The sequence below is a fragment of the Podarcis pityusensis genome (genome assembly GCF_964106645.2).
Source record: "Podarcis pityusensis genome assembly, chromosome: 7".
In the NCBI taxonomy this organism is placed as follows: domain Eukaryota; kingdom Metazoa; phylum Chordata; class Lepidosauria; order Squamata; family Lacertidae; genus Podarcis; species Podarcis pityusensis.
Window position 1 is genome coordinate 39,057,617 of NC_138031.1, and position 27,693 is coordinate 39,085,309.

Genomic DNA, 27,693 nt, shown 5'->3' on the forward strand with positions numbered 1-27,693 from the left:
TGCCATTACAGTAACTCAACCAGTGGTTTAGAACGGGATGGCTTGCAGACAAATGACAGGAAATTGGTGACAGAAAATTCCCATAAAAATTGTATTCCATTTGGTTGCGAGTTCTAATAGTTTATTAATATTCTTTATTCTAACTGCTAAGCTGGCCAGGGCCATTGCTGTGGTAAGCAAAGATTCTGCATGGTGTGCTTTCTGTTATAACAGGCTTATAATAAATAGAAAAAGTGGCATGGTCTGCAGTTCTGAAGGAGATTCTCAGCAAATAAGTAATGTCTCAAACAATACTGACCTGTACCAGTCAGAGTTACTGAGGCACATCTTTTCCGATCAGTTCTGTCTCTCAGCCATGTTTGAGCCATAAAAAGTATCTCCTTTCCTGAAAACTTTGGCTCCTTCACAATAATCTTCTCAAGGTGCCAATCAGAGCCTTTTCCTTTTTCCACAAGCAGCTCAGATAGAGTTCCAATATCTATGGCTTCCACTTGAAAAACATCCACCTGGAGGGATAACAATTAACATTCAGAGGGCTTAATAAACAGAATAGTTAGGCTGGAACATCATAAAATGAAACTGCCAAGCAGCTAAAAGCAAAAGGACACCAAAGCTTAGTGTTTTATTATTTAATGCTGACAGACACTAATGAGGAGACTTGGGAAACCCAATTCACTCACAGAGCAAAACTAAATTAGAATACCTTGACTTCCAAACAGAATGAATTGGTACGATCCAATGAAATCAATGGACCTCTGTGGGCACATGCATGGATAGAAAAGAATGAGAATCTGCAAACACATGACTTGGGGTCACATTCACTGCTTAGCTGCATACACATATCCAGTTGTTAAGGGTTATGCAGAACTGAGGGACAATTTACAAAGACAGATTTACACAAACACTAATAACTATAAGAACTATGCTTCTGCTACATAAATTGGTCTTATTTGGAATTAGCCACCTATTAAGGTCAATTGGACCACTTGTCAATGAGCAGGTCATGGACTGCAGTTTAATATTTAGAGAAATTTGCACATTGCAAAATCCCTTTGATTTATTGTTTAAACTGTAACCATCACCTTGAAAACATCTTGGCACTGAAAGATAAATTTGCTGCATAACATTCTCTTGGACTAATTTGCCGTTAGAAATAGAAATGGGCGAGATGAAGGCCAATAAAATGAAACACAGTGCAGTCAGTTTAGTGGTACTGCTGGCAGGTGCATCTCAATTGCTGGGGTGGAGCAGAAGAAATAGCCTTTTGGCAGTGGTACCAAAAGGGGCAAGATGATGGTGAGGTTGGGGCTGCATGGGCACAATAGCAAAGCCAATCTAGCACTACAGCCACTGTGCCTGCATAGTCCAGGTCTCTCTGTGATCTTGCGCCCTCCGCTCCTGGAAAGTGGCAGCGATGCTGCAACCAGGAGGCTATTTGCACAACTCCACCACACTGGCTGAGCTGCTCCCACCTGTTATGGTCTGTCTGAAACCCCAGCAATGAAATACAGTGGTACCTCGGGTTACATACGCTTCAGGTTACATACGCTTCAGGTTACATACGCTTCAGGCTACAGACTCTGCTAACCCAGAAATAGTGCTTCAGGTTAAGAACTTTGCTTCACGATGAGGACAGAAATCGTGCTCCGGTGGCGCGGCAGCAGCAGGAGGCCCCACTGGCTAAAGTGGTGCTTCAGGTTAAGAACAGTTTCAGGTTAAGAACGGACCTCCGAAAAGAATTAAGTACTTAGCCCAAGGTACCACTGTACCCTCCTAGAATTTGAGATATTTGTCTGGTACTATATCATTTGTCATCTATGTGACAGACCACATAGAGGATTAATATGAATTCTCTTCTACTGTTTTACTGCTATTTTCATTCATTTTGCTGTTTTACAGTTTAAATATTTCATTATGGGCTTGCCTTCAGTTGTAAGCCACCTTGGGGACCTATTGAAGGAAAGTTGGAGTACAAAAGATATCTTAAAGGGGGGTGGGGGAGCAATAAGTTTTAAAAGATGTCCTGCTGCTTCTCATGTTGAAACTGTACTGCTTTGAAGTAGATGTGTTTTATCTTTTTGGTCACAGAGAGAAGTCCCAAACTGAAATTTCAAATGTTCTGTCTTAGAAAGCAAGCAAATTCCCTTTAAAATCACAGCAAGCCCTTTCATATTTTCATTTCTATTGATATAAACTCCATATTTTTTGTGATATCCTTAATGTACCTCACATCACCTTAATGCACAGAAATGCTTCCCAAAGCCCCATGTTCTGAAAATGCCAATCAACTTTCTTTAACCTGAGTTGGCTTTATCCCGCATTTATCAATGTCAGCTCCGAAAGCTTTCTCTTTCTGTTCATGGCAGCAAGTAGCTGTCTTATCAGCAACAGATTCAAAATAAACAGTCTTTGCATAAACATCAATCACATATCTTCAGTACCGGTAGTTCAGATTTGATGGTTAGTTAGCAAAAATATTCCCAGAAAAAATGGAAATGAAGAATCAGGCACACCATACCCCTCATCTTCAGGTCTTGAATGTCAATTGCTTCCCATAGCCCTTAATTTCTACTCATTTACCATAATCCCCACTTTCAATTTTAAATACTTCCCTAGAAGCTAAAGGAAACTGTTATAGCCAGGCTTGGATTTTTTTTTAAAGCTGAGATTCATAACTCCTAGTTTGTGGCCTGATTATTCCCCTCTTTCTTTTGGAGATACTTTATTCCCTAAAATAGAATTACAGAGATGGAGTCTGGTGGAAGTGGCATAAAGAGCATCATCCTTAATTTGAAAACTGGGACATCTATGAATAGAAATAGCAGTAAAAGGATCCCGCAAATGGCTAGTACTTGCCAATCTTCCCCTTTAACAAATTCTGATATATCTTTTCCTCTATAAGGATTTGCATTTAACACCTTTTGACATCCAAATGATAGAAAACAATATAGATTAGATGAAGAAACAGGAGAACTGCTTTTTTAAAAAAAGAAATACCCTACTTAATATTGGAAAAGTAAGGATTCGAACTTATTTCAGATGGTATTAACGAGTTTAAAACAAGCTTTTGCTAAAAGTAAGAGTAGCATTAGCTCTGTTAACACGTCACATTGCTCACATTGAGGGCATAAGCAAGGAGCAGGGGTGTGCTATTAGCCACACCTGGCCATCATATCTTTTCCTTTCAGTAGCCACTTACCATGTGTGGTTGTGGGAACAGAATATTTAATGCATGAACTCCTGCTCATGAAGAGGGGCTCATTGCAATCAGGTTGTGAGCAGGAGCTTGTGCATTGGTTTTTCTGTCCCCACAACCACATGTGACATATGACTACTGTGAAAGGGAAAGATAAAACATTGGGAGTGTAAGATTCGTGTGACCAAAAGGCAAAAGTGTTTCTTGAGAAAAAGTTGGAACTGAAGCCTGCATTCTTGGGAGTTGTTCCTATATGGATGCTAGACTAAAAATGGTATAAACAGAAACTGGTGTAGCCTGCATACATTATATGGAGCTGGGCTAAAAACATGCCCCCATTCTTAGCTCTGTGCAGCTGTGCTCTATAAATAAGAAACACATGAATAAAGTTATTGATTTAAAGAAAGCCAATAAAGAATGACTGGAATGACTACAACAGAAAAATAATCTAGAGGGAAATGCAATCTATGTTATTGTCACTAGAATAAATATAGCTTTATTTGCTTTTGGTAGAAAACCAGAGTCACAGAGACCTGTAACCTTTACTTTACAATAGGCAATGCCTCAAATACACAGGCTAGAGGGCTTATATACATGTTACATCCTCTTTGGCAGGGGTTGCTGGGAAATATCCACAAGTGGTGACCATAACGTGTGAGAACTACTCTTGTGGAAAGTCACTGTGCCAGCACAAGCTGCTACAATTATATGGAAGAGGGCTGCTGAAATGGTTAAATTATTACTTTAAGAGCTGCCGAAGAAAACACATTAAGCTTTATTGATTACTTAGTTATTTGTTCTTTTGGATTTCTCAGGAAGCTTACTCATTGGGGGGTCCTGACACTGAAAAAGGCAGGGCATAAATATAATAATAAAATAATAATAATAATAATAATAATAATAATAATAATAATAATAGTTCCTTGCACTTCAGTTGCTCTGGTCAATAGCTCAGTTTTGGGAGAGCACATCCCAGATGCTGCTGCTGGGGGGGGGGGGCTGCTACTCTGGCCTTTGGGCCTGCAGGGTTTCAGTTTGTACATGATGAAACTGCTAGGCAAGGTTTTCCCAAGATTTAATCTGAAGTGTTGTCTGGATGCTGGTGATAGCCAGCTCTCTCTCTCTTTCTCATCTGATCGCAGGAGGGGACTGGTGGTTTTGAACTCTGTCAGATGCAGATAGGCTGGATGCAGGTGAACAAGCTGAAGCTTAACCCAGGAAAGATGGAGGTAATGATGGGTGGAGTTTCTACTGATTTGCGCAAAGTGCATAGCCTTTGTTGGATGGGGTTGTACTCCCTATAAGAGAAGTACAAAACTTCAGGCCCAGAGGCTGAACGTGGCTCTTCAGGCCTCTCAATCTGTGCCTCAGGATTCTTCCCAAGCCATGCTCCTCTCTAATCCTGGCCTGCACCCGCAGGAGCATCTGCCTGGTTTTTGTGCTGCTGCTTTATGCCATTTGAAGAACTGCAGTTAATGGGATCATAGAATTGTAAAGTTGAAAGGGACACTGAGGATCATCTAGTCCAAATGCCTGCAATGCAGGAATCTAAGCTAAAGCATCTGTGACAGGTGGTCATCCACCTCTGCTTAAAAACCTCCAAGGAAGGAGAGTCCACCACCTTCTGAGGGAGAACTGTCCAACAGTTCTTATGTGAGAAAGGTCTCCCTGATGTGTGGCTGGATTCTCCTTTCTTGTAACTTGAATCCATTGGTTCAAGTCTTACCCTTTGGAGTAGGAAAAAGCTAATAGGGTCACACACATAGGAACACACAACAATATTGCTGTTGTTCAGAGGCTGTCAATCAGCCAAATAACTAGAGGAACAACTTTTTGTTTGTTTCTTTTCAGACAAGCCAATAGACATGTGAAGCAATGTCTTGACTTGCTCATCTGCTCCATAGGCTCAGCAAGGTCTTCACCTGGTCCTGTCACACACAGCTGTAATTTTCAGAATACTAAAAATGCAATCAAATTTTTGTCTGTCATTTGTGAAGCAATCTTCAGATTACAGATGATGCTCAGCCAAACCAGGCAGAATCCAATGCAAAGGGCCCCAGTTTTCTCATCTCTTGAAAATGTACTTAAATATTTCAGACTTTCTGATATATTTCTACATCATTAATCTGCTGTTTATAACAGTAGTGGCATTTGTATGAGGCTAATGCCATATTTTGACATGATATTAAACAGGAATTTGGTTACATTGAGTGGCAGTTACTGTAGAGTCAGGGGAAAAATTATTGCTAGGCAAAGCACATTTTAAAATGTCACAACAACTGTTAAGGTGTAGCATGCAAATTCCACACCTGAGATAATGTAAAACCCTTCACTTCCCTGTTTCCAGGTTCCCTTGCTGCAGAGGAGGAAAGGGGGCAGGACTCAAGGTACATATCTGCTTGACTAAAAATGAGTCAGTTCTACTGGAGTTTCTTTTCTGTTTTTAGTTTAAGGAAACGAAAACACACATAATATACAAACATACAGTTTCCAAAAGTAAACATATTAAAAAAATAAATCACAGCTAAGGCAAGGATCAAATGATCCCATCATATTTAAAGACTGATATTTTTCAGTCATGACCATATAAAACAGTCAGGAGAATGGAACATTTTTATAGGCAACCACACTTACTTAGTGAGATAATTTTGTAGGATCTCTGTAGCAAACACCAGGCAATATTGATGAGGATTTATTAGGAATGCTTCTATCCAATTATATATCTCCTCACAGTTCCTGTGCAATGTTGTATCAAATACGCATTTATCTCAGATTTTAATCTTTAAGCTGTTGTTGTACAGTGTTTTAAATGTATTTTTTATTCTTGTGAAAGCTGCCCCAGTTGTGCTTTTCAAGCTGGTCTCTGACCGTAATAAAATTATGTTCTGTTATGTTATCAAATAATGAAAACAAATGGTGTGTATGTGTGTGTGTGCGCGCGCACACACACACATGCTTAGTTTCCTTATGGTAACAAAGGGGAGTATAAGAAAAATGTATTAATTAAATAAACCCATGACCTTGCACTGAAATTCAACCCACAATTTCAGCACACTTCTGAACTGGCATGCAGTATTCCATGTTTTCCAATTCAAGGGCTATAATATATGGAAGGATCTGTTTAGCTTTCTTTCTTTCTAAATCAATGCAGCCAGCCCCTACTCCTCCTGTGTCACATGACAAAATGCTTTTGATGCTTAATGGAGTTTCAAAAACAGTTACCGAGGTGAGTAGTGGAGGCTGCTGTTTTGGGTTGTCTGTTTTTTTTAAAAAAAATAATCCATAAATCTCACTGGGTTTCTGCAACCTCATGTGCATGCCTAAAGGACCACTGTGGATTGTGGCCTTTTTCCAGAAGAAGGAGGAAATGTCCTGGCATGTTCACAGACAGTATATCTGTAAAGGTCAGTAGAAAAATCCCCCGGGGTGTGGCCCAGCAAACTGGTTTAGTATCCTAATGTTGGAGAAAGGGGTTTGTGGCTTCATGAGCTTACGATCCACCCATCACCGCTATATTTTAAGAAATACCAAGAAAGAGACAAAATTATCCTATTGAAAGTAGTCATTAAATTGCAGGTAATAATTTTATTTTATAATATTGTCTGCATATGTAAAGTATTGCTCAAGGTAGTTTTCTTCGTGAGAAGCTGAATCTTTTAGAAGCTTGAAGGCAGCAGAAGGAGATGAAAATAAAAGTGCATGCAATAAAGAAAATAATATATTACCACAATTTAAAGCTGTGGTATAATTACACAGGCAAAGACCTCTCTCATGACATCTAATTAGGAAAGCAACTGCTTGGTAGAATGTGATTCATTCTCCTTTGCATGTAGGGGAATGCTTTCTACTATACGTAATCCGCCAGTAGTAAAGAGCAGGCTTACCCTTACAAAAACGACCTATAATCTCACATACAGCTATGACAAATTTTATAGAGGAGCCTGCCCTCCAGACATTTTGGACTACAACTCCCCTCAGTACCAGCCAGCAAGACTAGAGCTGATGTGAATTCCAATCTAAATGTGTGTTTTCAGGATCCATTGTATTCCTATAATTGTTTTTTCATTCTGAATTTTAAATTGTTGTAACCTGCCCCAGAACCTGCTGAAGGGAAGGTAATAAATTTTATAATTATGATAATAATCCAAAACATCTGGATGATGCAGACTGGGGAAGGTTGTATTAGCGAATCTGCAGTAAATGTTCTAAATCTACTTATTGCAGTGAATGATACATGGAGGATTCACATTAACTGCAGAAGGTGGTAACAAATTTGAGTTAATGTCGTATTTCTGAAGAGAGTTGGTAGGATCAGCCATTTATGCCATGTAAACAACTATTACAAAATACTTTATTTCATTTAATGTAAGAAATTAATGTAAGAAATTTAAATGTAGACTGCAACTCTAAGCACACTTTCCTGGGAAAAAACCATTGTGAACATTATGTGTCAACTTTTTGGGGTCGCAGTTAGCTACAATAACTAAAATTGACTTCCTTTGTGAAAAACTGTTCTGAAATCCTCTAGTGCAGAGGTTCTCAAACTTTCTAGCCCCATATCTCATTAGAGACAGCCCAAAATTACTGAGGGTCACCAGTCTCAAAATGGTGGTGCAGAGGCAGAGGCAGTTACAAAATGTTGGCAAATGGAGACAGAGTTTGGCATAATCAGCTGGCAATTACTAACATCATTTTCAATTGATACCTAAACCATTTCTTTGTCACAGAATTTTCCTTGTGTCAAGCTAAAGGCAGACATTTGCTCTGGAGGTATTGTGGTTCACTCTCGCCATTTTCGACAGAATTTGCTGAAGGCTTTTTCCTTTATATTTGTCCCTTCCCATGCACACATGCCTCCTAAAATATTGTTATTTATCTACTGTAATTTCTTCTGCCATTCTCCATTCACACCCAACTTTCAGCTAACCCTCACCTGCTAACACTGGTCCAACCGAAAGGTTATGACATTGCTAGGGCATGGAGCAGACAAGGGAGGAGGCACTGGCTAGACTGTGGCACTAAGGTCAACCTGTCCTACTAGCGTGTCCTGGCCTACTGGATGTAGGGTTTAGCACTATGTTGACAACTATTTGGTTACCGATTTGAAAAGAGAATTAAACAGTTACATAGCTAAACTTTTAATGCCCATGTTTTCATTAAATGCTCAAGGAAAGCACACTTATGCATTATTTTCTAAAATAAGGTAAAGGTACCTCTGCCCGTACGGGCCAGTCATGTCCAACTCTAGGGTTGTGCGCCCATCTCACTTAAGAGGCCGGGGGCCAGTGCTGTCCGGAGACACTTCCGGGTCACGTGGCCAGCGTGACGAAGCTGCTCTGGCGAGCCAGCACCAGCGCAGCACACGGAAACTCCGTTTACCTTCCCACTATAAAGCGGTACCTATTTATCTACTTGCACTTAGGGGTGCTTTCGAACTGCTAGGTGGGCAGGAGCTGGGACCGAACGACCGGAGCTCACCCCGCCGTGGGGATTCGAACCGCCGACCTTGCAATCAGCAAGCCCTAGGCGCTGAGGTTTTACCCACAGCGCCACCCGCGTCCCATTTTCTAAAATAGGCAGTAACAAAACATTCAAGTGTAATAATGAACAAGTTACTGGAAACCACAGAAGGGGAGAATTCTGTTGAGATCAAGTCCTGTTTGCAGGTTTAGCCACCATGAGAACAGGATGCAGGACCAGATGGGCCACTGGTCTGATCCAGCAGGCTCTTGTTCTCACGTTAAACAACATTATTACATGTGCATCTGCAGTGGCAAAGGAACCCTCTCCATCACCCGGGGCGGTATGCTGAGGGGCGGGGTCAACCGCTGGGCAGCCCAATTGGACACCATGCGAGTGGCAGCCATACGAAAGCCAGTACAGATGCCACACGCGAGCGGCAGCCTGATCGGACTGCGCATGCGTAACAGCCCGTACGGATGCAGCAAGCGGCGCCCATACTGCACCCTTCGCTGCTCCACACCTGGGAGGAGGCAGCGGCCTATCCTGTCACACACACCCCAGGGTGGCACACGGGGTGGCCCGCTCCCTCTGCCCCTCCTTCGTATGCCACTGTGCACCTGTAGTTTCTGTAATGCAAAGCATTACAAAACAGGTATTGTTGCAAGACAGTGCACCTGGCAACCTACCTTCCCCATGGCGAAAGTGTCCTTTCCATTCCTAACTAATTTCCTCTTGCCAGTGTCTCCCATGGATCCTTTCAAAGTGACGTACACATCTGAGTCTGTTCCTGATTCTGGGGAGGAGTCCGTTGAGATGTACAGAACATACTGTTTAACTGTAGGAAAAGCAAGAGGTATTGACTCTCACTCAATAAACATATACAAGTTAATAGCACTATACACATACAAGTTAATAGCAATATACTTTTATTAGGAGACCGCTGGGTGGGCCTCAGCTTGCACAGCTATGGGCAGGACCTCAGGGAGGAAGTCTTGGGCTTGGTTCATGAGCACTTTTTACAATACTAAGGATGGCATGTAACTAAGTTTTGCTCACAGTAGGCACACTGAAATTAATAAGCAGGAGAAAGTTAGGTCCATTATTTTCAGTAGGTCTGCTCTGAGTTGGCTGCTACCCTAAGAGCCTTTCTGGAAGCTCCTTATCACTCCCAGGCAAAAAGGTAGGGTGTGTGCATATGAGTGTGCTGCCAATGTGCTGGTATGGAAGATGAGTGTGTGAGTGAGAAATGACGTTGTCCTTGTGGGATAATAGTGAAAAAAGACATGCTGCAGACATTTCCTGCAGCATTGCTAAGCCCTCTTCGCGGTCAGGGATTATACACAAGAGAATCTTCTCTTCTTCTAGCTCTTCTTCCTTGAATAACTTGTTTGTGTGTGGATCTTCACAAGTGGCAAGTCTACAGAAGAAGTGGCTTTTACATGGATTTACAATGCTGGCATTAGTATCCACTCTGCATACTGAGGACTTACTGAACTATTCCCAGCCTGTGAATGGTAATTTTAGCTAAATGTTGCACAGTAAAATAAGCAGAACTTTAAGATTCTCCCTTTTCTGACTTTGCCAATTCTCATGTGTCACCACCAGCGGCCTTTCATCAGGCTGTAACAGAGAAAAGCATGAGATGCAGGGCCACCCCATTGGCTCTGCTGAGAGATCTGCTCCATAGGACTTCTCCTCTCCCTGAATTGTTTCTATTCTAGCTGGTCAGAAGCACCACTGAGGAAATTGGTGTCAGTGTTTTCTTATGTTCCTCTTCCCTACTCTTCCCATTTTCCTTTTTTTATTGGTATTTTAAATCTTTACGTTTGCAGGGACTGGTGTGTGTGACAAATCTGATGAAAGCAGCTCTGAGAGCCCTTTGGCTGAAGAGTGAGGTAAAAATGCTTCAAATGAAATAAACAAGCAAACAAATCTGTGTGGCAATTAACAAACCTGCTAAAAAGTTGCAGCCAGCTGTGAGAACTGGAAGTTCAGCCACTGTGCTTCCTTCAGCATCTGAAAAATCTTGGACACATGGGAATTCCAGGATTTGTTTGCTTTTTCTGTGCTGAAGTTTCACCTGTACAAAACGAGATATGTATAGATCAAACCAAGCTCCATGTAGGCCTGTAATTTGTTTCTGGGAAGCTCACAAACAGGGCATGAAACCAATGGACACATTCTATGGCAGGGATGGGTGGACCCATGTTCTCCAGATGTTCATCATCCTTGATTTTCAGCTTCATGGGCAGGGGCTCCTGGGATTTGGAATCTAGCATCATCTGGAGGATGAGAGATTTTCCAATCCAGTCCTATGGTTTGTCCCCGGCTGACATACAGAACTCCATAGCCCTTGAAGACAGCAATGGGGTCTACACCAAATTAGCATCTTCCAAGCAGACACAACCACGTGGCAGTCATATTGTGAGAATCAGCCCTAAGTCCCAGACTCCAGCCATCAGTTCAGATCACTTAAGTTCTACTGGTTCAAAACTAGAGCATGCTATATCCTAAGCATAGTTATTGATTATCTATTGTGTACAAATAATGAGATATTGAAACATTAGCCATGGTGCAAATACAAGCGTTGAGCCACAATTTCAGGCAGCGGCATAGCCGGGGGGGGCACCTGGGGGGTGTAGCTCCGGGTGCATTTTTTAAGGGGGCACAACTAGGTGCCCCCACAACAGGTTTCCTCATTGAGAGAAGCCGTGCCTGGGCCCGCCCTTTGGGGCTGGGGCAGTGGTAGCACTGGCTCCTTCTCCCTAGGGCTGCCCCGGGCCATCTGAATAGAAGAGGGAGGGCACAGCCATCAGCTGGCCACAGCTCCACTCCTGGGTCAGGCCTGACCCGGGTGACCCGGGAAAAACTGGCAGTGTTGTCGCCCCTCTCCAACGCTAGAGGGAACTGCAGAGGCAGCTTCCTCAGATGGTGGCCCAACACTATGAGCTGGCTGCAGCTCCACCCCAAAGTCAAGCCTGACCCAGGGGCAGAAGTGTTGGAGAGGCGGCGGCAGCACCCCTCTCCAACGCTGGGACCTGGTGCACAAGGGAGCTGTGGAGGCAGCTTCCTCGCATGACAGCCCAATGCTACAAGGCAGCCACAGTGCAGAAGCAGCGGGCTCTGGTGGGTGAGTGCACTGCCTGGTGGCACACCCCACCCACCTCCGGTGCATGTGTGTCTGCCCCAGGTGGTGATCGCAGACGCTGCACCCCTGTATGCAGGAGACATTGCCACCAAAGGCAGCACAGAAGAGTTCATCTCCCTACATATATAATACCATCTATCATCCTCTGAATGTTTGAATCAGTCCAGCATTTGCAAGAAAAAACATTCCTTCCTGTAAATACTTATGAAATGTGCATTTATCACCCTCTGTGGAGGATGTTTCTTGAAAACCCTACTTTAAAAATGACTTCAGAATACACTGTGGAAAACATGGTTTTGTAAGAGCTTTAAAAAACAAACCACACACACACTCCAATATCCAAAGTTTGAGTAAAGCAATAAGTCCATTGATGGGTCTGCTCAGAGCATGACTTCATTGGATATCACCTATTGAAAGTACCGTATTTTTCCATCTATAAGACGCCCCCATGTATAAGACATTGCGGGGGGGACTCCGATTTAAGAAAATGGGGGGAGGGAAATCTATGTATAAGATGCCCCCAAATTTTGGACATTATTTTTTTTGGGGGGGGGAACCTAGTCTTATACACAGAAAAATACGGTATCTAATATTTCATTTAGACCCAATATATTTTGTGTAAATGCTGTTGGGGGAAATGGATTTTCTTTATTTTCATTTCAATCAGGGTTTTGGCCTGGTTTCAGAACAGAAATTGCTTTCGTCACCCTACGTGATGACCTCTGTTGGGAGAGAGAGAGGTAAATATGTGCCTGTTAATTCTCTTCAACCTCTCAGACCTCTTTTGATATAATCAACCATGGTATCCTTCTGGAGTGGCTGTCTAAGTTAGGGGTGGGTGGCACCACTTTGTGGTGGTTCCAGTCCTATTTGGAGGTCCCCCCCCCCCAGAGGGTGATGCTTGGGGAGTGCTCTTCAGCCCTGTGGAGCCTTCAATGTGGGGTTCCTCGGGGTTCAATTTTATCCCCTGTGCTGTTTAACATCTACAAGAAACTGTTGTCTGGGGTTAACTGGAGTTTTGGAGTATGCAGTCAGAAATATGCTGATGACACACAACTCCTTTACATCTACAGGTGAGGCAGTGGATGTCGCTCTGAGCTTTGCCTCACCCAACCTTCTCCCTGCAACTATTGGCTACTCTTGTACACTCTTCCTTTGTGATTTCTGCTTTATTTCATTTCTTATATAGTCCCTTCTTCCAACACAGCTCATCTGTAAGCTTTTTATGCAGTTTATTTTGGTGCCTCCCACTTTTCTTTCTTGTTGGAATTGCCAGTCTTTGTGCCTTCAATAGTTAACCTTTATGAAACTCCCATCCATCTTGGACTCCTATCTCTTTGAGTGATTTTGACCATTGGACTTCACCTAGTAGTTCTGTTAGCTTTTTGAAATGAGCCTCCTTAAAGTCCAGAGTGTATGTTCAACTACACTCAGATTTCCCTTGCTTGTGTATCACTTCCTCCCAAGGTTCTCTGTACTTTCACTTCATTGATCAGTTCCTCCCTGTTGGTGAGGACAAGGCCCAAAAGATATGACCCTCTTTTTGCATCTTTCACCTTCTGGGAAATGAAATCATCAGCGGAGCAATTTAGAAACGATGCAAGACTTTCAATTACAACTATGAATTAAAAGCTATTCCCCAGAAGCATTTTGACTTTTATTTTGTCAGGGAAAATTCCTTATATTTTCTGCAACACAGCTATTTTGCTGCAATTGATGACGTTAGCTTCAGCATCCTAGACATACTTGGAGAGGCTGTCACTTTGGTGCTCTGCCTCTTTCCTGGGATGTCAGTTTACATGGCAGGTACTTTTGTCAAGGCATTGTCACTGTCTCCCTTTGTTAGTTGCAAGACCAGAATATAATAGCCAGTTTGAGAATATGTAGATATAGAGCCATGTTTTACTAGGTAATATTGAAGTCCGCACCTTGGTGTAGCTGATCCAAATAAATATATGAGAACGTTTCTTACAGCTGCCGATTAGCTACTGAGCCATGTTCAAGCTCTAAACAACTTAGGACCAGGATACCTAGCAGGCCAACATACCTGGCTGATCACTAAGATCTTCAGAGGAGGCTTTGCTGACTATACGATGATCAGTGGAATGTCACCTTGTGATATCTAGAAAGCAGGCCTTCTCGGTTGGTAATACTCACCCACATGCAATCCAGGAAGTGGAAACAATAGCTACTTTTAAGCACATGTCATGTCCCTAGATAATAGATTTCTGTTTTTATTGAGCTATATATTAACTCTTTCATTGCTATATTTTGTTATATTTAGTTTTAATATTTTATGCAAACTCTTTAGGGATCACTGTATTATTAAATAAATAAATAAATAAATAAATAAATAAATAAATAAATGTATGTTCAAATATGTTAGAGAACAATGTCACTCCTCTGCATTAGAGAGGAAACAGGTTTACTCCAGCCCTTGGAAGGACTGAAGGAACGCAAAACACAATCATTCAAAGACATCAGCTGGAGGTGAAGTATAGCCAGACACTAATAAATAAAGCATCTTTTTTCATCCATCCAAACTAGGCATGGGAAGGCAGTAGCCCTGCAGATATTGCTGGACTCTGGCTCCCATCAGCCCCCCCCCAGCCCCCCCAACCCCTTGGCTAAGCCAGTGGCAATCATCACAGTGAAATCATACTACCATAGTGAAATCTGTAATTGTGTTATGTAATAACACTTCCTTCTGTCTTCTTAACCACCTGCCAACTACTTCACTAAGTGACTCGGGGAGGGAATCTTCCCAGCCCTCACCATTCATGTTTTTTTTTAAAAAAGAAAACATTTCTTCCCAAATAAATTTTTGACACATACTATGGAAGCTGTAATAGTTCTGCTATACACAGATATGAATATTATGTGAATAGTTTGATATGTGACAAACAGATCTAAGCATTATGTTACATAAGACTATTAGATAACTGTTGAGCACAACTAGAAGATGCTTTCTGAAAATCACATCCCTTTAAATAGGAATGTGTGTGTGTGTGTGTGTGTGAGAGAGAGAGAGAGAGAGAGAGAGAGAGAGAGTAGGTTTGTGAAGGATAGCTGGGGACAGCTCTACAGTACCTGTGTTTTTCAACTGCTCAGAGGCAGAGGCAAGGCTTGCCAGTAAAGTGTGGCTGAGAAGACAGCCTGCTGGTGGACAAGACAGGCAGCTTCCTCTCTGTGTGCAGAAGGAAGATAGGAAAAAGGGGAGGAGGGGGACAGAGTGGAGGTCTTGTGGGAGAAAAATATGAATTCACACGATCCATGTGTGTGGGGTAAATAACAAAAGAATTGGCTGGGCACATAATATAATAATAATAAAATATTTTATAATTTATACCCCGCCCATCTGGCTGGGTTTCCACAGCCACTCTGGGCAGCTCCCAACCGAATATTAAAAACACAATACAGCATTAAACATTAAAAACTTCCCTAAACAGGGAATGAATTCAAAATGTGGGGCTAAACTCATTCAACAGCAGGAGAGAGCCCTCAGTAGCAGAGTTTAAACTCAGAAAAGTTAAGCAGCAGTATAATGTGGAAATATAGACCTTTCGATCCCATTTAGTTCACTTGCGAAGTGCTCCTCTCTTTTCTACCCCTCTTGTAGAAGTCATAAAGTAAGTTTAAAACACTTTACTTACAAAAAGTTCCAGAAGTCAGATTCATGCATTTATCCAAGCAGCAGCAAACACAAATAACACAGGCAGAATATTAATGAGTAGGAAATACAGAAAGATAGCTTGAAACAAGCAGGCAAGCAAGTGGGGGGGGGGGGGCGTGAAGCTTCAGGCTACACCTAACCAATGCCTTGGGGCTGGGAAGCTGACTGGAATGAGACTGGAGGAATCTGGGGGTCTAGTGAACAGTAGGCTATGCCTGAAGGGATTGCTCTTGAGTCCCAGAAGTGGGGATGCACTGACACAGAGCTTATTTGCCTCAGCCTTCAGAGAGGTAGAACAGTCCTGCAAGGGAAAAGCAAGAGGGCTCCCCACCTCCTTCTGCAGGTAGAGATGGGGAAGGAAGGAAGGTAGAGGTAAAGCCACCCAACAAGGAGCTGCTGGACTACCTTTACTGGATACCCAAATGTTACTGAGTGAAAATTCTGAGTGACTATTGGAGGGGACTATCTAAAACCCTAATCCGGGAGGCTGTCTTCATGCCCAGGAGATCTTTGTTGGGGTGTGAAATGTGCTGTAACATAATCCCTAATAAAAACCATGAACAGAATATCCTAGTGATTTGTGGCCATTTGTGCAAAAGGAGAGGAACGAGGGAATGGACACAGGGGCCTTTGATTTAGCCTTGTCCCTGGAAGCCCAACAAGGTTATATAAAGAAGTTTTTTCTTCCAGTATAATATACAAATGCATAATTAGGATTTACCTCACGACAATGCCATATTTCCCCATCTGTGTCTTCTACTTCCAAGCGAACTTTGCATATCATATTAGACTTCTTATCCAGCTCCAGTGTTGCCTGATAAGCCTCAGCCCTCTTAAATGATCCTTTGGGAATAAAGACTGAAGAAGATGCCCCTTTGTCATCACAAACCGTAAGAGTCAACTTAGGGTTCATAGCATTGCTTGAAATGCCTCTTGTTGTAACAGTGACATCCCAAGTACCTAGAAAAGCAAATCAGTAGGAAATAACAAATTGACTGTAGTGTTGCAGAAATCTGAATTTGCTCCACAATTTTGAACTTTTGTTAGCCACAGAGTGCATGAAATAAGCCAACAGTTAAACCCTTGATATTTCAATACTAGCAATAGTGCCGTGATTGTTAATCATTTATATACTATTCTGAATTTGTACATTGTACATTGTTTTACAATTTTAACAGTGTTTCTGCTCATATGATATCAATGGGATCAAAAACTGCTGAGAGATCAAGCAAGAAGGACAGAGTAATACTCTGCATGTTCCAGGGCTCATCCGGTCTTATGCTTGTCCCGTGCCTAGAAAGGATGGGTCTGAGCAGTTTCCCCATTGTCCCACACTTTCTAGGCACAGGTCCAAGTGGTTTTGCCCTTGTCACACCACTTTCCTCTGGAGAACTAATTCTTTAGCAATAAATCGGAGGAAGCATCAATCTGAAGAAAACCCAATTGACATTTGCTCCTGTTGTTGTTGTTGTTTAGTCATTTAGTCGTGTCCGACTCTTCGTGACCCCCTGGACCAGAGCACGCCAGGCACTCCTGTCTTCCTCCGCCTCCCGCAGTTTTGGTCAGGCTCATGTTTGTAGTTTCGAGAACACTGTCCAACCATCTTGTCCTCTGTCGTCCCCTTCTCCTTGTACCCTCCATCTTTCCCATCATCAGGGTCTTTTCCAGGGAGTCTTCTCTTCTCATGAGGTGGCCAAAGTATTGGAGCCTCAACTTCACGATCTGTCCTTCCAATGAGCACTCAGGGCTGATTTCCTTAAGAATGGATACGTTTGATCTTCTTGCAGTCCATGGGACTCTCAAGAGTCTCCTCCAGCACCATAATTCAAAAGCATCAATTCTTTGGCGATCAGCCTTCTTGATAGTCCAGCTCTCACTTCCATACATCACTTCGCCCCATCGCCACGGCAAGGCAGTGATCCATGAAGGGGACATTTGCTCCTATTCAGTGCTAAATATTGCATTTCCCCAGGGGAAAATGGTGGGGCAAGAGCAAGTAGGGATGAGCCGCTGCTCTCAATGCACTTCATTCATCATCATCATCCTTTATTATTTCTATCCCACCCATCTGGCTGGGTTTCCCCAGCCACATCAGGGCAACCAAGGTTGATTCAGTGGTAAAACTGCTCCTAAACCCAAACTGAAATGGATCCAGATAGTCTGTAACATCCAGGAACTGCTGCTACTGCCTCACCAACACTCTCTCCACCCCCTTGACCAAGAAAGGGGTTTGTGGGCATGTTTCAGTTCATCACATTTTAAAACAACATTCCTAAATGGGGCTTACCTTTACTTTTTTACCCTAAATGGGGTGTAGGTGAGGTAGAAAATACTGCTAAAACAGATTAGATATATCAGAAATAGCTTCAGATACAAGAGCCTTTGGTCTGTCATTCATCATGCCTGAAGAAGTCTCCTATTTGTTTTTCTCTCCTCACCACCTTCTGTTGCATCTAATCCCCAAATCTAATTTTAAATCATTTCTTATACTTCTTAGTCTCTGTATCTCTCTCTGTGTGTGTACACACACATATTCACACACACACGCACTAACTGTATTATCCCACTTTGCAAAATGCCATGGGGATACATGAATGATCTCACTTAGAATAAAGGTATATTATATTTGAATAGCATTTTTTTGTTTCAACAGACCCATCCCTGAAAGACAAAATAAAATCTATCAAAACAGAATCTTTAATATATTTTTATAATTTTGCATCTCACCATGAAAATTTTCAGCCAGCTTCTCTTTCCTAACTTTTCCAAGAAGTTGCACCTCTCGTTTCATTTTTCCATCACCAACTCCACTGTCCAACCATTGCTGGCACAGGAATACATACTGGTCACTATTCTTCTCTGATTCTTGTATCATTATTCGGTCAATGTACCAACCCGCTCCATAACCAGATCTATTGTGTTCCACAACCACTTTGCTCAACATTCCTAGATCTATTGCTTGGACACTGAAGGTATTCAACTATTGGGGAAAGGAAATAAAGCAGGGCCAACATCCACTTAATAAAAACATATTAAACATCGCTCAGTTCAACTACTCTGTTAGAAAAAAGAATTGTTTTCCTGTTCAGTTGTTCCTTTTACTGGTACTTAAACGCAAAACTGGTTCAATAGCTTTTAGATACCTTATTCATATGCAGAGGTCTTATTGTTCAGAGACTAGTAGAACTCTGTCCTGCCTAAAATGCTTTTGGGAACTTGAGATTGAGATACATTTATTAACTAATGATTCCTATAGTAATATTTTCCAGCAGCATTCAAAGTATGCAGCTGCTGCTGTTAACTTTACAGGTAGACCACAGTGGCTGAACAGTATGTGCAGCATAAACCCAGAAAATCCATAGCTGTTTCAGGATTTAAACTCATTGGCCAGCTCCCTGTCTCTGGTATTTTGGTCTAAATTGATGACTTTCAAACTGTGTTGTTTGGAATCATGGAATTCCTGGAAAGGTTCCTGAATTAAAGTATTAGTAATAGAAGTTCAATTTCCACCGCACAGCTTGCCATACAATACAGACCTGCAGGGGAATTCTGGGTGTATTCAAGGATATGGGCACTCAGTTCACATGGGCCAATAGGACTCTTCAGTATCCCATATGGACCCTACAACACCCCCTCCCCGATTCTTCTGCAAAGGTTCTTTGGCAGGAATGTTGAAATGAGAAGGATTCCATGGACACAGAAAGCTTGAAAATGACTGGTTCATACTAATACCATGCATGATTTTCTCCATCTACTCAGCAGCAACTCTGTGAATGACAGCATAGTGCAATACAACAAATCAACCAATTTATGTGTGCCTGCTTAAGTTTTACTCCTTATAGTGTTTCAAATTCTAAGTATGGCTGGCAATGCTAACAATGGCCAATTAGACTGACCACAGAAAGCTATCAGTCTTCTGTGCATGAGAGTTTGATAAAGACAAGGAAATGGTGTGGGTTTTTTAGTGCAAATGAACACTTCTAATACTATTCTAGCTTCCAGTAAACAACAGTGCAGTAGCAGCTGCAGAGATGCATGTTGGGATGAATAAATTATATTAGAGGGAATGAATGTGTGCCTATTTAATAGAGAATACGAGCAGTGGCTAGGAAGTGTAGGCACATGTGGGTAGCAAGACGACCAGATGGATGGAAGCAGCAGCAGCAGCTATAATTTTACTTGTTGACAACTTCTATACAATGAGACAAAGAAGAATGAAATAAAACATGATTAAATTAAAATCAGATTCTTACACGTATCTTTTGATCCAGGTATATTCTACAAATACTCCCAGGAAATGTAGCCTGGAGAATATAATTTCAACTAGAAAAATAGAATTTCTGACATTTTTACCTTCACATATTTATACTCTTCCAAAAACAGTTACCATGACAAAGTACAGCTCTTAATGGGAAGTATAAAAAGCCCCAAATAGTCAATAGTCAAGAAGAATGTATTGTAAATAACTTCTGGAACACTGCACCACTTTTGATTTTGTTATTTGAAATGGCAAATCTTGTTATGGTGGCACACTATATGCAGAGTTGTACATAATAGGCTATACCAGCAATATTCATCTTTCTTTCCTGTTAGTACTTTTCAGTTTGAAATCTGTCATTAATTCCTTTCAATAGGACAATAAATCAAAGTCCTCAGGAAACAGTGGTCAAAATCACCCCATTGTTATCAATGAATTTGCCTTATGATGCATTAAATTACACAGCTCTCGCTGTTAGCCAGAATGTATTTTTGTCCTATGTTATTTCTCCCTTTGTGTAAAGACACATACACTTCATTGGAAATGTAATTGATGAAAAGCAAAACCATTTTATTAAATTGGCTCGCCTGATTTAGATTCTGCTTTAGTTAGGCAAAATGACAATTTCCTACTCATTTAACCCATTAAACCAATGAGAGCATTTAACTAGAAAGATAATTACTTAAGCAATATAAACCAGCTTCATTCACTGTGATTTGATTTAATTGAATTGCTTCATCTTCTTCTATCATACAATTGTGACAGCTACAAGCAGTAAATTCAATTTAGGCTTATTAATGCGGCTGAATCAGATTCCCAATTTTTGGAAGGGATCTCATGAGTCATATAGCTCAACCCCTGCAGCAGCAGGATTCACTACACTGACAGATACTTATCAACTCTCTTCTTATAAATCTCTAGGAAGGGAAATTCAACAATTTTCCTGTGCAAGTTGTTCAATTGCTCAGCTGTTTTAGTGGTTACAAAGGGCCAAACTAGCCAAGATGTTGCAGATCTGTGATCAGATATCTTCACATTTCTTTTAAAAGTAGCAGTGAGATATCTGCATTGGATTTGGACCCTGGATTTCTGTTCAGAATTATAAGCAAATATCTACTATCATAGGCACAATTCACCAAGTACTGCTGCTGTTCAACCTCAATTTATTTCAGCAGGTCTTGCATTAAGCTCCCAGACAAACCCCATTAAATGAATGGATGTTGAACTACAGCAGTGCCAGTTTACATTTTATATGCATGGTATATATTTCTATACACATTCCTTAAGAGAAGTGATTTGTATAGGAAAGAGTCAATAGAAATTAGAATTATGACATCCTGTGCTTATAGTTCCAGGAATATTCCCTTAAGGCTGCAGCTGTAAAGCTTGAGAGGCTCTCCTTTCTCTGTCATTAAACACAGTTGTTTCAGCAGGGTATTGATGCACATCACAGTAGTCTGCAAATTGTATTTAGAATCCTTTAAATATATAAGGTTATCTTAATATCCTCAGAGTCCTTGGGAGCTACGATATGGGAATTCCTGGAGTTGCGAGAGATTTTCCAGTTGGCATGCAGCTACCCTGTGGAATAGCAGCTGAAGAAGCCAGATTCATCTTCATGGAAAGCAAAGGAGAGGCAGATCTGAATGGGGTAATAACTCGGGTCTGGATCTGGACTTGGTCATTGTTTAGAACAGACTCACTGAAAGAGCCCCAATGGCTCCATCTAGCCATGTCTAGATCTGGACCCAGCCCCCTCAGCTTTGCAACTTCATGACTCCTCCAAAACCCCATAAACTTGTACAAACATTCCCAGTGCTCCTTTATCCACCTATTTTATTTTATTTTATTCCAGCCCTTTGGTTATTGAATGATAGAAGGTGGCTATTTCTGACAGCATCAGCACTGCTAATTTGCCAGCATTTAAGCGTTGTTTTGCATGTGTGCTTTGGATGTTGCAGCTCCTTTTCCTTCGACTTTCGCAAGCAATATAGAGAGGGAACACATCTTAAGTGTATTTTCTGCATTTTTCATGATTTCACATAGCAATGCCAGTGAAAGTAGAGCTTGAGGTAACTGTGCTGTGAACACTCTGATTGAAGTTTACAAAACCCCTCAAAATAACAGCTAGACAAATTCTAAGCCTACCTGACCCTTTGCAAAGTATGCACATGACTCTGGACACCTAAGTCTTCTTTTGTAAGAGTCCCCGTTCTCCCCGAATATTGTAATGAAGACATCTGCTTCTGTTTCTGATGCAGGTAACGTTCCTGTGTGGACACTGATTGAGTAAGTAACCACTGTGGAAAAAGATCAATGATAGAAAATGTGACAAAGAAACCTATGAGAAGCATAAAATTAATATGTGTGTAAGAAATAAAACCAATAGTCCTATATCCTTCCTCCTTCATAAACAAACCACACAGGACCTGCTTTATGAACTTAAGCTATGAGAAAAATCACTTATCCAAAAACAATAAATTAGTACCCAAACCTTGCTATACACACCACCAATTTATATATAAGAACAGAGTATTTTACTTCATTGTTTGCTTTTTGATGGTTGGCTGAGAAATGGAGGGAAGGAGTAAAGGGGAGCAATCAGACAAACCAGAGAGCATTTTGGGGGGGAGTGGCTTTTGGGGGTCAAACTTCCATGGTCATGAACATAACCGCTTCTGGCACAACAGAACACCATGACGGAAACCAGAGTGCACAGAAACACTGTTTACTTTCCAGCCACAGCGGTACCTATTTATCTACTCACACTGGTATGCTTCCAAACTGCTAGGTTGGCAGGAGCGGAGACATAGCAATGGGAGCTCATCCTGTCGTGCAGATTCCAATCGGCTACTCCATCTATTTTTAGTAGACAAGCAAATATGCTTGTCTCTACAGGTCGACTTAGAAGTAAGTCCCACTAAGCTCCATGGGACTTACCCTCAAGTAAATTTGTATGGAAGTGCATATTTAATGAAAACAAACAGGTGTACAAAAGAGTATTTATGGCATTTGCCTCTATTTCAGCTTGGTACTTATCTTCCTTAATTCCTGATTTACTGTATCTCCCCAATAACATCCCTGCTCTCAGTATAATTTCTTGCAATACACCACACATGTGCACACTTCCAAAATCTATAATACATGGCTACTAAAAAGTAGTTCCACTTTTTAGCCCAGTGTTACAAGTTTATAGCATTCCGCTTATTATTCAAATATGAACACCAGATCTATACTGTCATTCCTGACTAGAACTTTTGTCACCGAACTATGTCAATATGACTTAAAAGTGCAATTAAATGAAGCTTGATTCATTTCTTGCAGAAGCCAAGAGAAACAAATCCCCCTTTTTTTCATATTAATTGCAGGACTTAACTCCAGTTAGCATCTATTCATTGCTGCTGATTTTTCTGTAGAAAAAAAAAGTAAAGTTAACAGGGCTAAAGCCCTGCTGTTTGTTCCAGATCAGCTGCTTTCCCTTTGAGCCTGCCAGTTAGATAATTGCTGCCACTACCAATTAAAGTGCTATGAGGAAGTAGCTCAACTCTTCACATCGATCTGCATTAATATTATTCACTACAGACAGAAATCATCATCTAGTATGATGCCTGGATGACAACACATAGTTTTGTATATGTCTGCATAGTAATGCATACGTCTTTAGGCAACATGACAGAACAATTTTTAGAGCAGTAGCTGCATGAACTCTGCATAGCACTGTACAACTAAATTTGCTAATTTATCAGAGTTTGAGTTGGGATGTGAAGGAAATCACTTTTACTGTAACCCAACAGAACCCTTCAGATGCAATCCTGCAAGAGTTAAGAGGTGCTTAAAGTGAGATGAACGGAACCTAATTACTTAAATATAAGTCCTACTTAATTTAATGTAACTTAAACATGCCTTTCTCCAAGTTTTTAAACCCAGTTAAACCAGATTGACTGGACTTAAATATTTTATTAAATTTGTGTACTGCCCTTCATCCACAGATCTTAGAGTGGTTCACAGCCAGATCCTCAACTGGGAGAAGCCAACATGGTATTCTCCATACATTCCAAGTCCTTATTCAGTTCTTAGCAGTGCAGGCAGAACGTTATCTGCATTGAGAGTGCTGGTGGAGGTTTTAATCAACCCCCCCCTCCACATCCCATCTCCCACTCCCAACACAGACAAGAGAGTTGCATATTAGCACACTAATTGCAGCTTTGAACTGCTGAACTGGAGTGCTGGGAAATCGAATGGGAAAGGTGTGTGTGTGAGAGAGAGAGAGAGATAGAGAGAGAGAGAGAAGGAAAGAAGGAAAGAAGGAAAGAAGGAAAGAAGGAAAGAAGGAAAGAAAGAAAGAAAGAAAGAAAGAAAGAAAGAGTTGAATGTCTATGTGTGTGTTGAACAAGTGTGTTAATGGCATTGCCCATGACTGGCCATCCCTTCTGGCACACAGCCAAATGTCCACCCACCACATGAGGTCCTTAGGAGCAGGAAGGTTGTTCACCTGCTCTAGAATAACGTATAGCCCTTCCTACCATGTTTTTCACAGAGGTAATTTCTGGAAGAGAGCATTTAGTTTTGCTTGTTCTGTGGTTGGGAAACATACCCTTAAGTGGTGCTTTATCTGGTCTGACTGCTGCTAGCTCTGTCACAGTCTCAGATCCATCTTCTTCAAAAAGCCATTGGTTTAAAGGGTGAAAGCCCAGTTCTTCTTTAGTGTCCAAGTCTTTCATCCGGAGCTGCAGCCAAGAGGACATGGAGGACCACAGATTAGAACAAGCCAATTCCTACAAATGCCTCGGGATGCAGTTTCATGACTCCTATACAGTAAGTGCACGATTTTGATTTTTATTCACAAAAGGAGGCAAATTTGTTCCAGCAGCTCCACAGGCTTTCATTGCAAAAGCTGAGAACCAGATTTTGTATGGAGCCTCAATCTCATTTCCTGGGCTTAGATTTTCCTTAGAAGGAATTCAGTTCTTCTTCCTTAGAGCTGTAGTTATTACAGCTAGTACTGTGTTGCTAGTACTGCCATGAACTTGAAAATTGGACTTGTCTCATTAAGTAGATTGTCATGGATGCTCTCTATTCAATGCTGGTTCCATTGCCTTGCCAATGTCTCTGTTGTAGCAGATATTGCTAGATTCTTTTGTGTCTACATGAAAAAAATGAATCAATGAGGGGTGGGGTTATGTTGTTGGTCTCTTTTTTATCTGCTATCTTTGGATCTATGTGTGGATATGGATACGCAGGAGTCACATTCATCACTAATGGGCCATTTATACCACCAGCTCACTGTGCCTGACTTGGTCTGCTTCTAACAGATATATGCAATCCAGCAGTGGGCCGAATGGTCTGCATGTGCTGTAGAAGGAAGTATGGGGCAGATGGGGCTCATCAACCTGGGAAGGTAGCCCATCTAGGAGAAGGAAAACTTTGATCCTTGTATGCCTCCTCCTGGCAACTCCTGCAGCCAAGCTGGTGGCAAACGTATTACTCTGCTTTACTTTGGACCACATCAGCAAGGCCAAAAGGGGGTCTTGTCGTTGGGGCAGCCCAGGACCTCCATACACACTTTCCAGGCTTGCAGTTTGACTTCACCCCTGGAGGTGCACACCATTGTCTCTCAAGACAGGCAGATGCCAACAACAATTCCCTTATGAGGCAATTTTCTGGCTGATACTTCTAGACTCTTTTGAGTATCTTTCTTGAGAAGTCTAATAAATCTACTAACGTATATATATCTTAAAGCTGTGATATCTCTTAATTTGCTATTATTGTTAGCTCCTACCTCAGGCATCCCCAAACCCAGCCCTCCAGATGATTTGGGACACCAATTCCCATCATCCCTGACCACTGGTCCTGTTAGCTAGGGATGATGGTAGTTGTAGTCCCAAAACATCTGGAGAGCTGAGTTTGGGGGTGCCTGTCCTAGCTTGTCATTTTTAATAATTCAGCATTGGTTACACTGAGGCGGTGATTTTGTGCTTCTTTCTATTTTGTAATTTGCTTAATGGTTGATCAACCGTAATAAACATTTGATTGATTGATCATAATGAAATAGTGCCTCAGTCTCCCAGAGGGTCAGCTAGGAAGAGGGATTCCTTACTGTCATTTAAATTGTGATTCTGTATCACAAATAGTGCACCAAGAGCCAGGCTACACATTGTTTATTTATAGCATTTATTCTGCCTTTTCATGAAATGAGCTCAAATGTACGTTTCCTTGCGTTTGTTGTAAACTGAAATTACGAGATTCACTTTTGATAAAACAATTAATTACTTTCCTGAAGAATGATTTTGTTTTCCTGAGTACAAAAAGAAAAAAATCCAATTCCTCTTAATGTTTTTCTTCTGGAATGGATTTTACTAATGTTGCAGTAAGAACTTTTAAATACTGATATGATATCTGCTATGATATCATATGATATATATATGATTGCGCTATAAAAAGAGAGTAATCACTATAGAAAAAGTGCAGCTCCTGAACACAAAAACAGCAGATGTAACAGCAACACAGATGGATCTCCACACTATCCCTTCCCTTCCTAAGTGTGATAAAAGACAATATTAAGGGATGAAATGTCTTTGCACTGAGACCACTAAGATGTGTGGCCTTGTTTGTGCTTTTAATTTACCTGGCTGACAAACTGCTGTACTTGAAGTTTTGTGTTCAAAAACTTCTTTTACTATGGTTCCTCACACACACTACATTTTATGTGCCTTTCCATCATTGTTTTGTGCTGACTTAGTTGATTCCTTTGCCTCCTTTCTCTGCGCATGAGGTGCTGCAGAACCACGGGGCTTTCTTGAGTTATCTAATTCATGATTAGCAGAGAAATTCAAAGGGTAGCAATGGCTGATTAGCTGTCAGCCTCCACAGACCACATCTTCAGGGGTGATCCGGGGGTGCTTCCATACTCTCACTACTTTGGGTTGGTGGGATTCAATAGCACTCCAGAAAATCAGACTGTGCAATTAAAGCTGATTTGGAGCTCTGGCAAAACAACCCCACTTCCCCCAAATTTCTTCTTCTTGCAATGACACAAAAATGCACTGCAAAGCGGGAGTTAATGCTTGATGAAAAGTTGTCTAATATCCCCACAAACACATCAGGCTGGACAGTTTTATCCAGTCTTCTTGTGAACAAATCGGGCTTCATTAAACAGGTTGTCTGGAAGTGACCCAGGACTCTGTCTTGTACCTTCTCCCGTTCCATGTATATTAGGCTACTGAATATGATCATAATGAGAAAGGGAGGTTGGCTCAGTTCCCATGTTATGCTTTTAGTTATCTCTCTCCTTTCATCCCATCTAGAATTTGCAGAGTTGACACTTAACGTTGTGCCGAGCCACAGAGGCAATTGGATGCAAGCCAGTCAAGTGAAGCTGGGTCCAGGGAAGACTGAAATAAGGATGGCTGACAGGTTGCATAATGGGAGAGAGGGTGGCAGCACAGGGATTCCCTAATCATTCAGGCATATAACCTTGGTGTGGGCTGCAACTTAAATGCACATGATCTATTGGTACACACAGGAGTGCATGCTTTTTTCTTTCATATTCAGATCAGTCATGCCTTTGTAACTATCAATCACGCCTTGGTAACCTTAAGATTCACTTCCAGGAATAGATCTTCATAGGGCCATTCTGATGAGAATGAGCTGCTAAAAATTACATTAGTTTCCCAGCATCTGCAATGGCTTCTTATAGCTTTCTAGAATTTTTTGTAAGAGCTTGTACATAAAAATGATTTGAACAGTGTATGTTTTAAGCAAGTTTGTTACCTGGCCTTAGCCTCTGGGGATAGGCAAGTTATGTAAGTCTAAATAAAACAGCAACAAGAACCCGCAAGTCAGTTTTCAAGCTCCTACAGTATTACATAAATAGAAAACTTGTATTTTAAAATCCAATACCACTGAAGTACCAAGTATTGTGCTATAGTACAGAGAGTAACATAAGGTCATGTGAG

The 27,693-nt window shown here is 41.4% G+C and overlaps 1 protein-coding gene across 3 annotated transcripts in view; it reads right to left on the minus strand.

Annotated features, from left to right (window-relative positions):
- The window catches only part of RP1 (RP1 axonemal microtubule associated), a 186,153-nt gene that overhangs the window by 20,529 nt on the left and 137,931 nt on the right, over positions 1-27,693 (minus strand). For all 3 annotated transcript variants that reach the window (XM_081013254.1, XM_081013252.1, XM_081013253.1), the window contains 7 exons: positions 24,333-24,465; positions 21,887-22,038; positions 18,208-18,460; positions 16,202-16,440; positions 10,613-10,739; positions 9,346-9,494; positions 299-506 (listed from right to left, as the gene is read on the minus strand). In XM_081013254.1, coding sequence (XP_080869380.1) covers positions 299-506; positions 9,346-9,494; positions 10,613-10,739; positions 16,202-16,440; positions 18,208-18,460; positions 21,887-22,038; positions 24,333-24,465 — 1,261 coding nt within the window. The remainder of the gene's footprint in view (positions 1-298; positions 507-9,345; positions 9,495-10,612; positions 10,740-16,201; positions 16,441-18,207; positions 18,461-21,886; positions 22,039-24,332; positions 24,466-27,693) is intronic.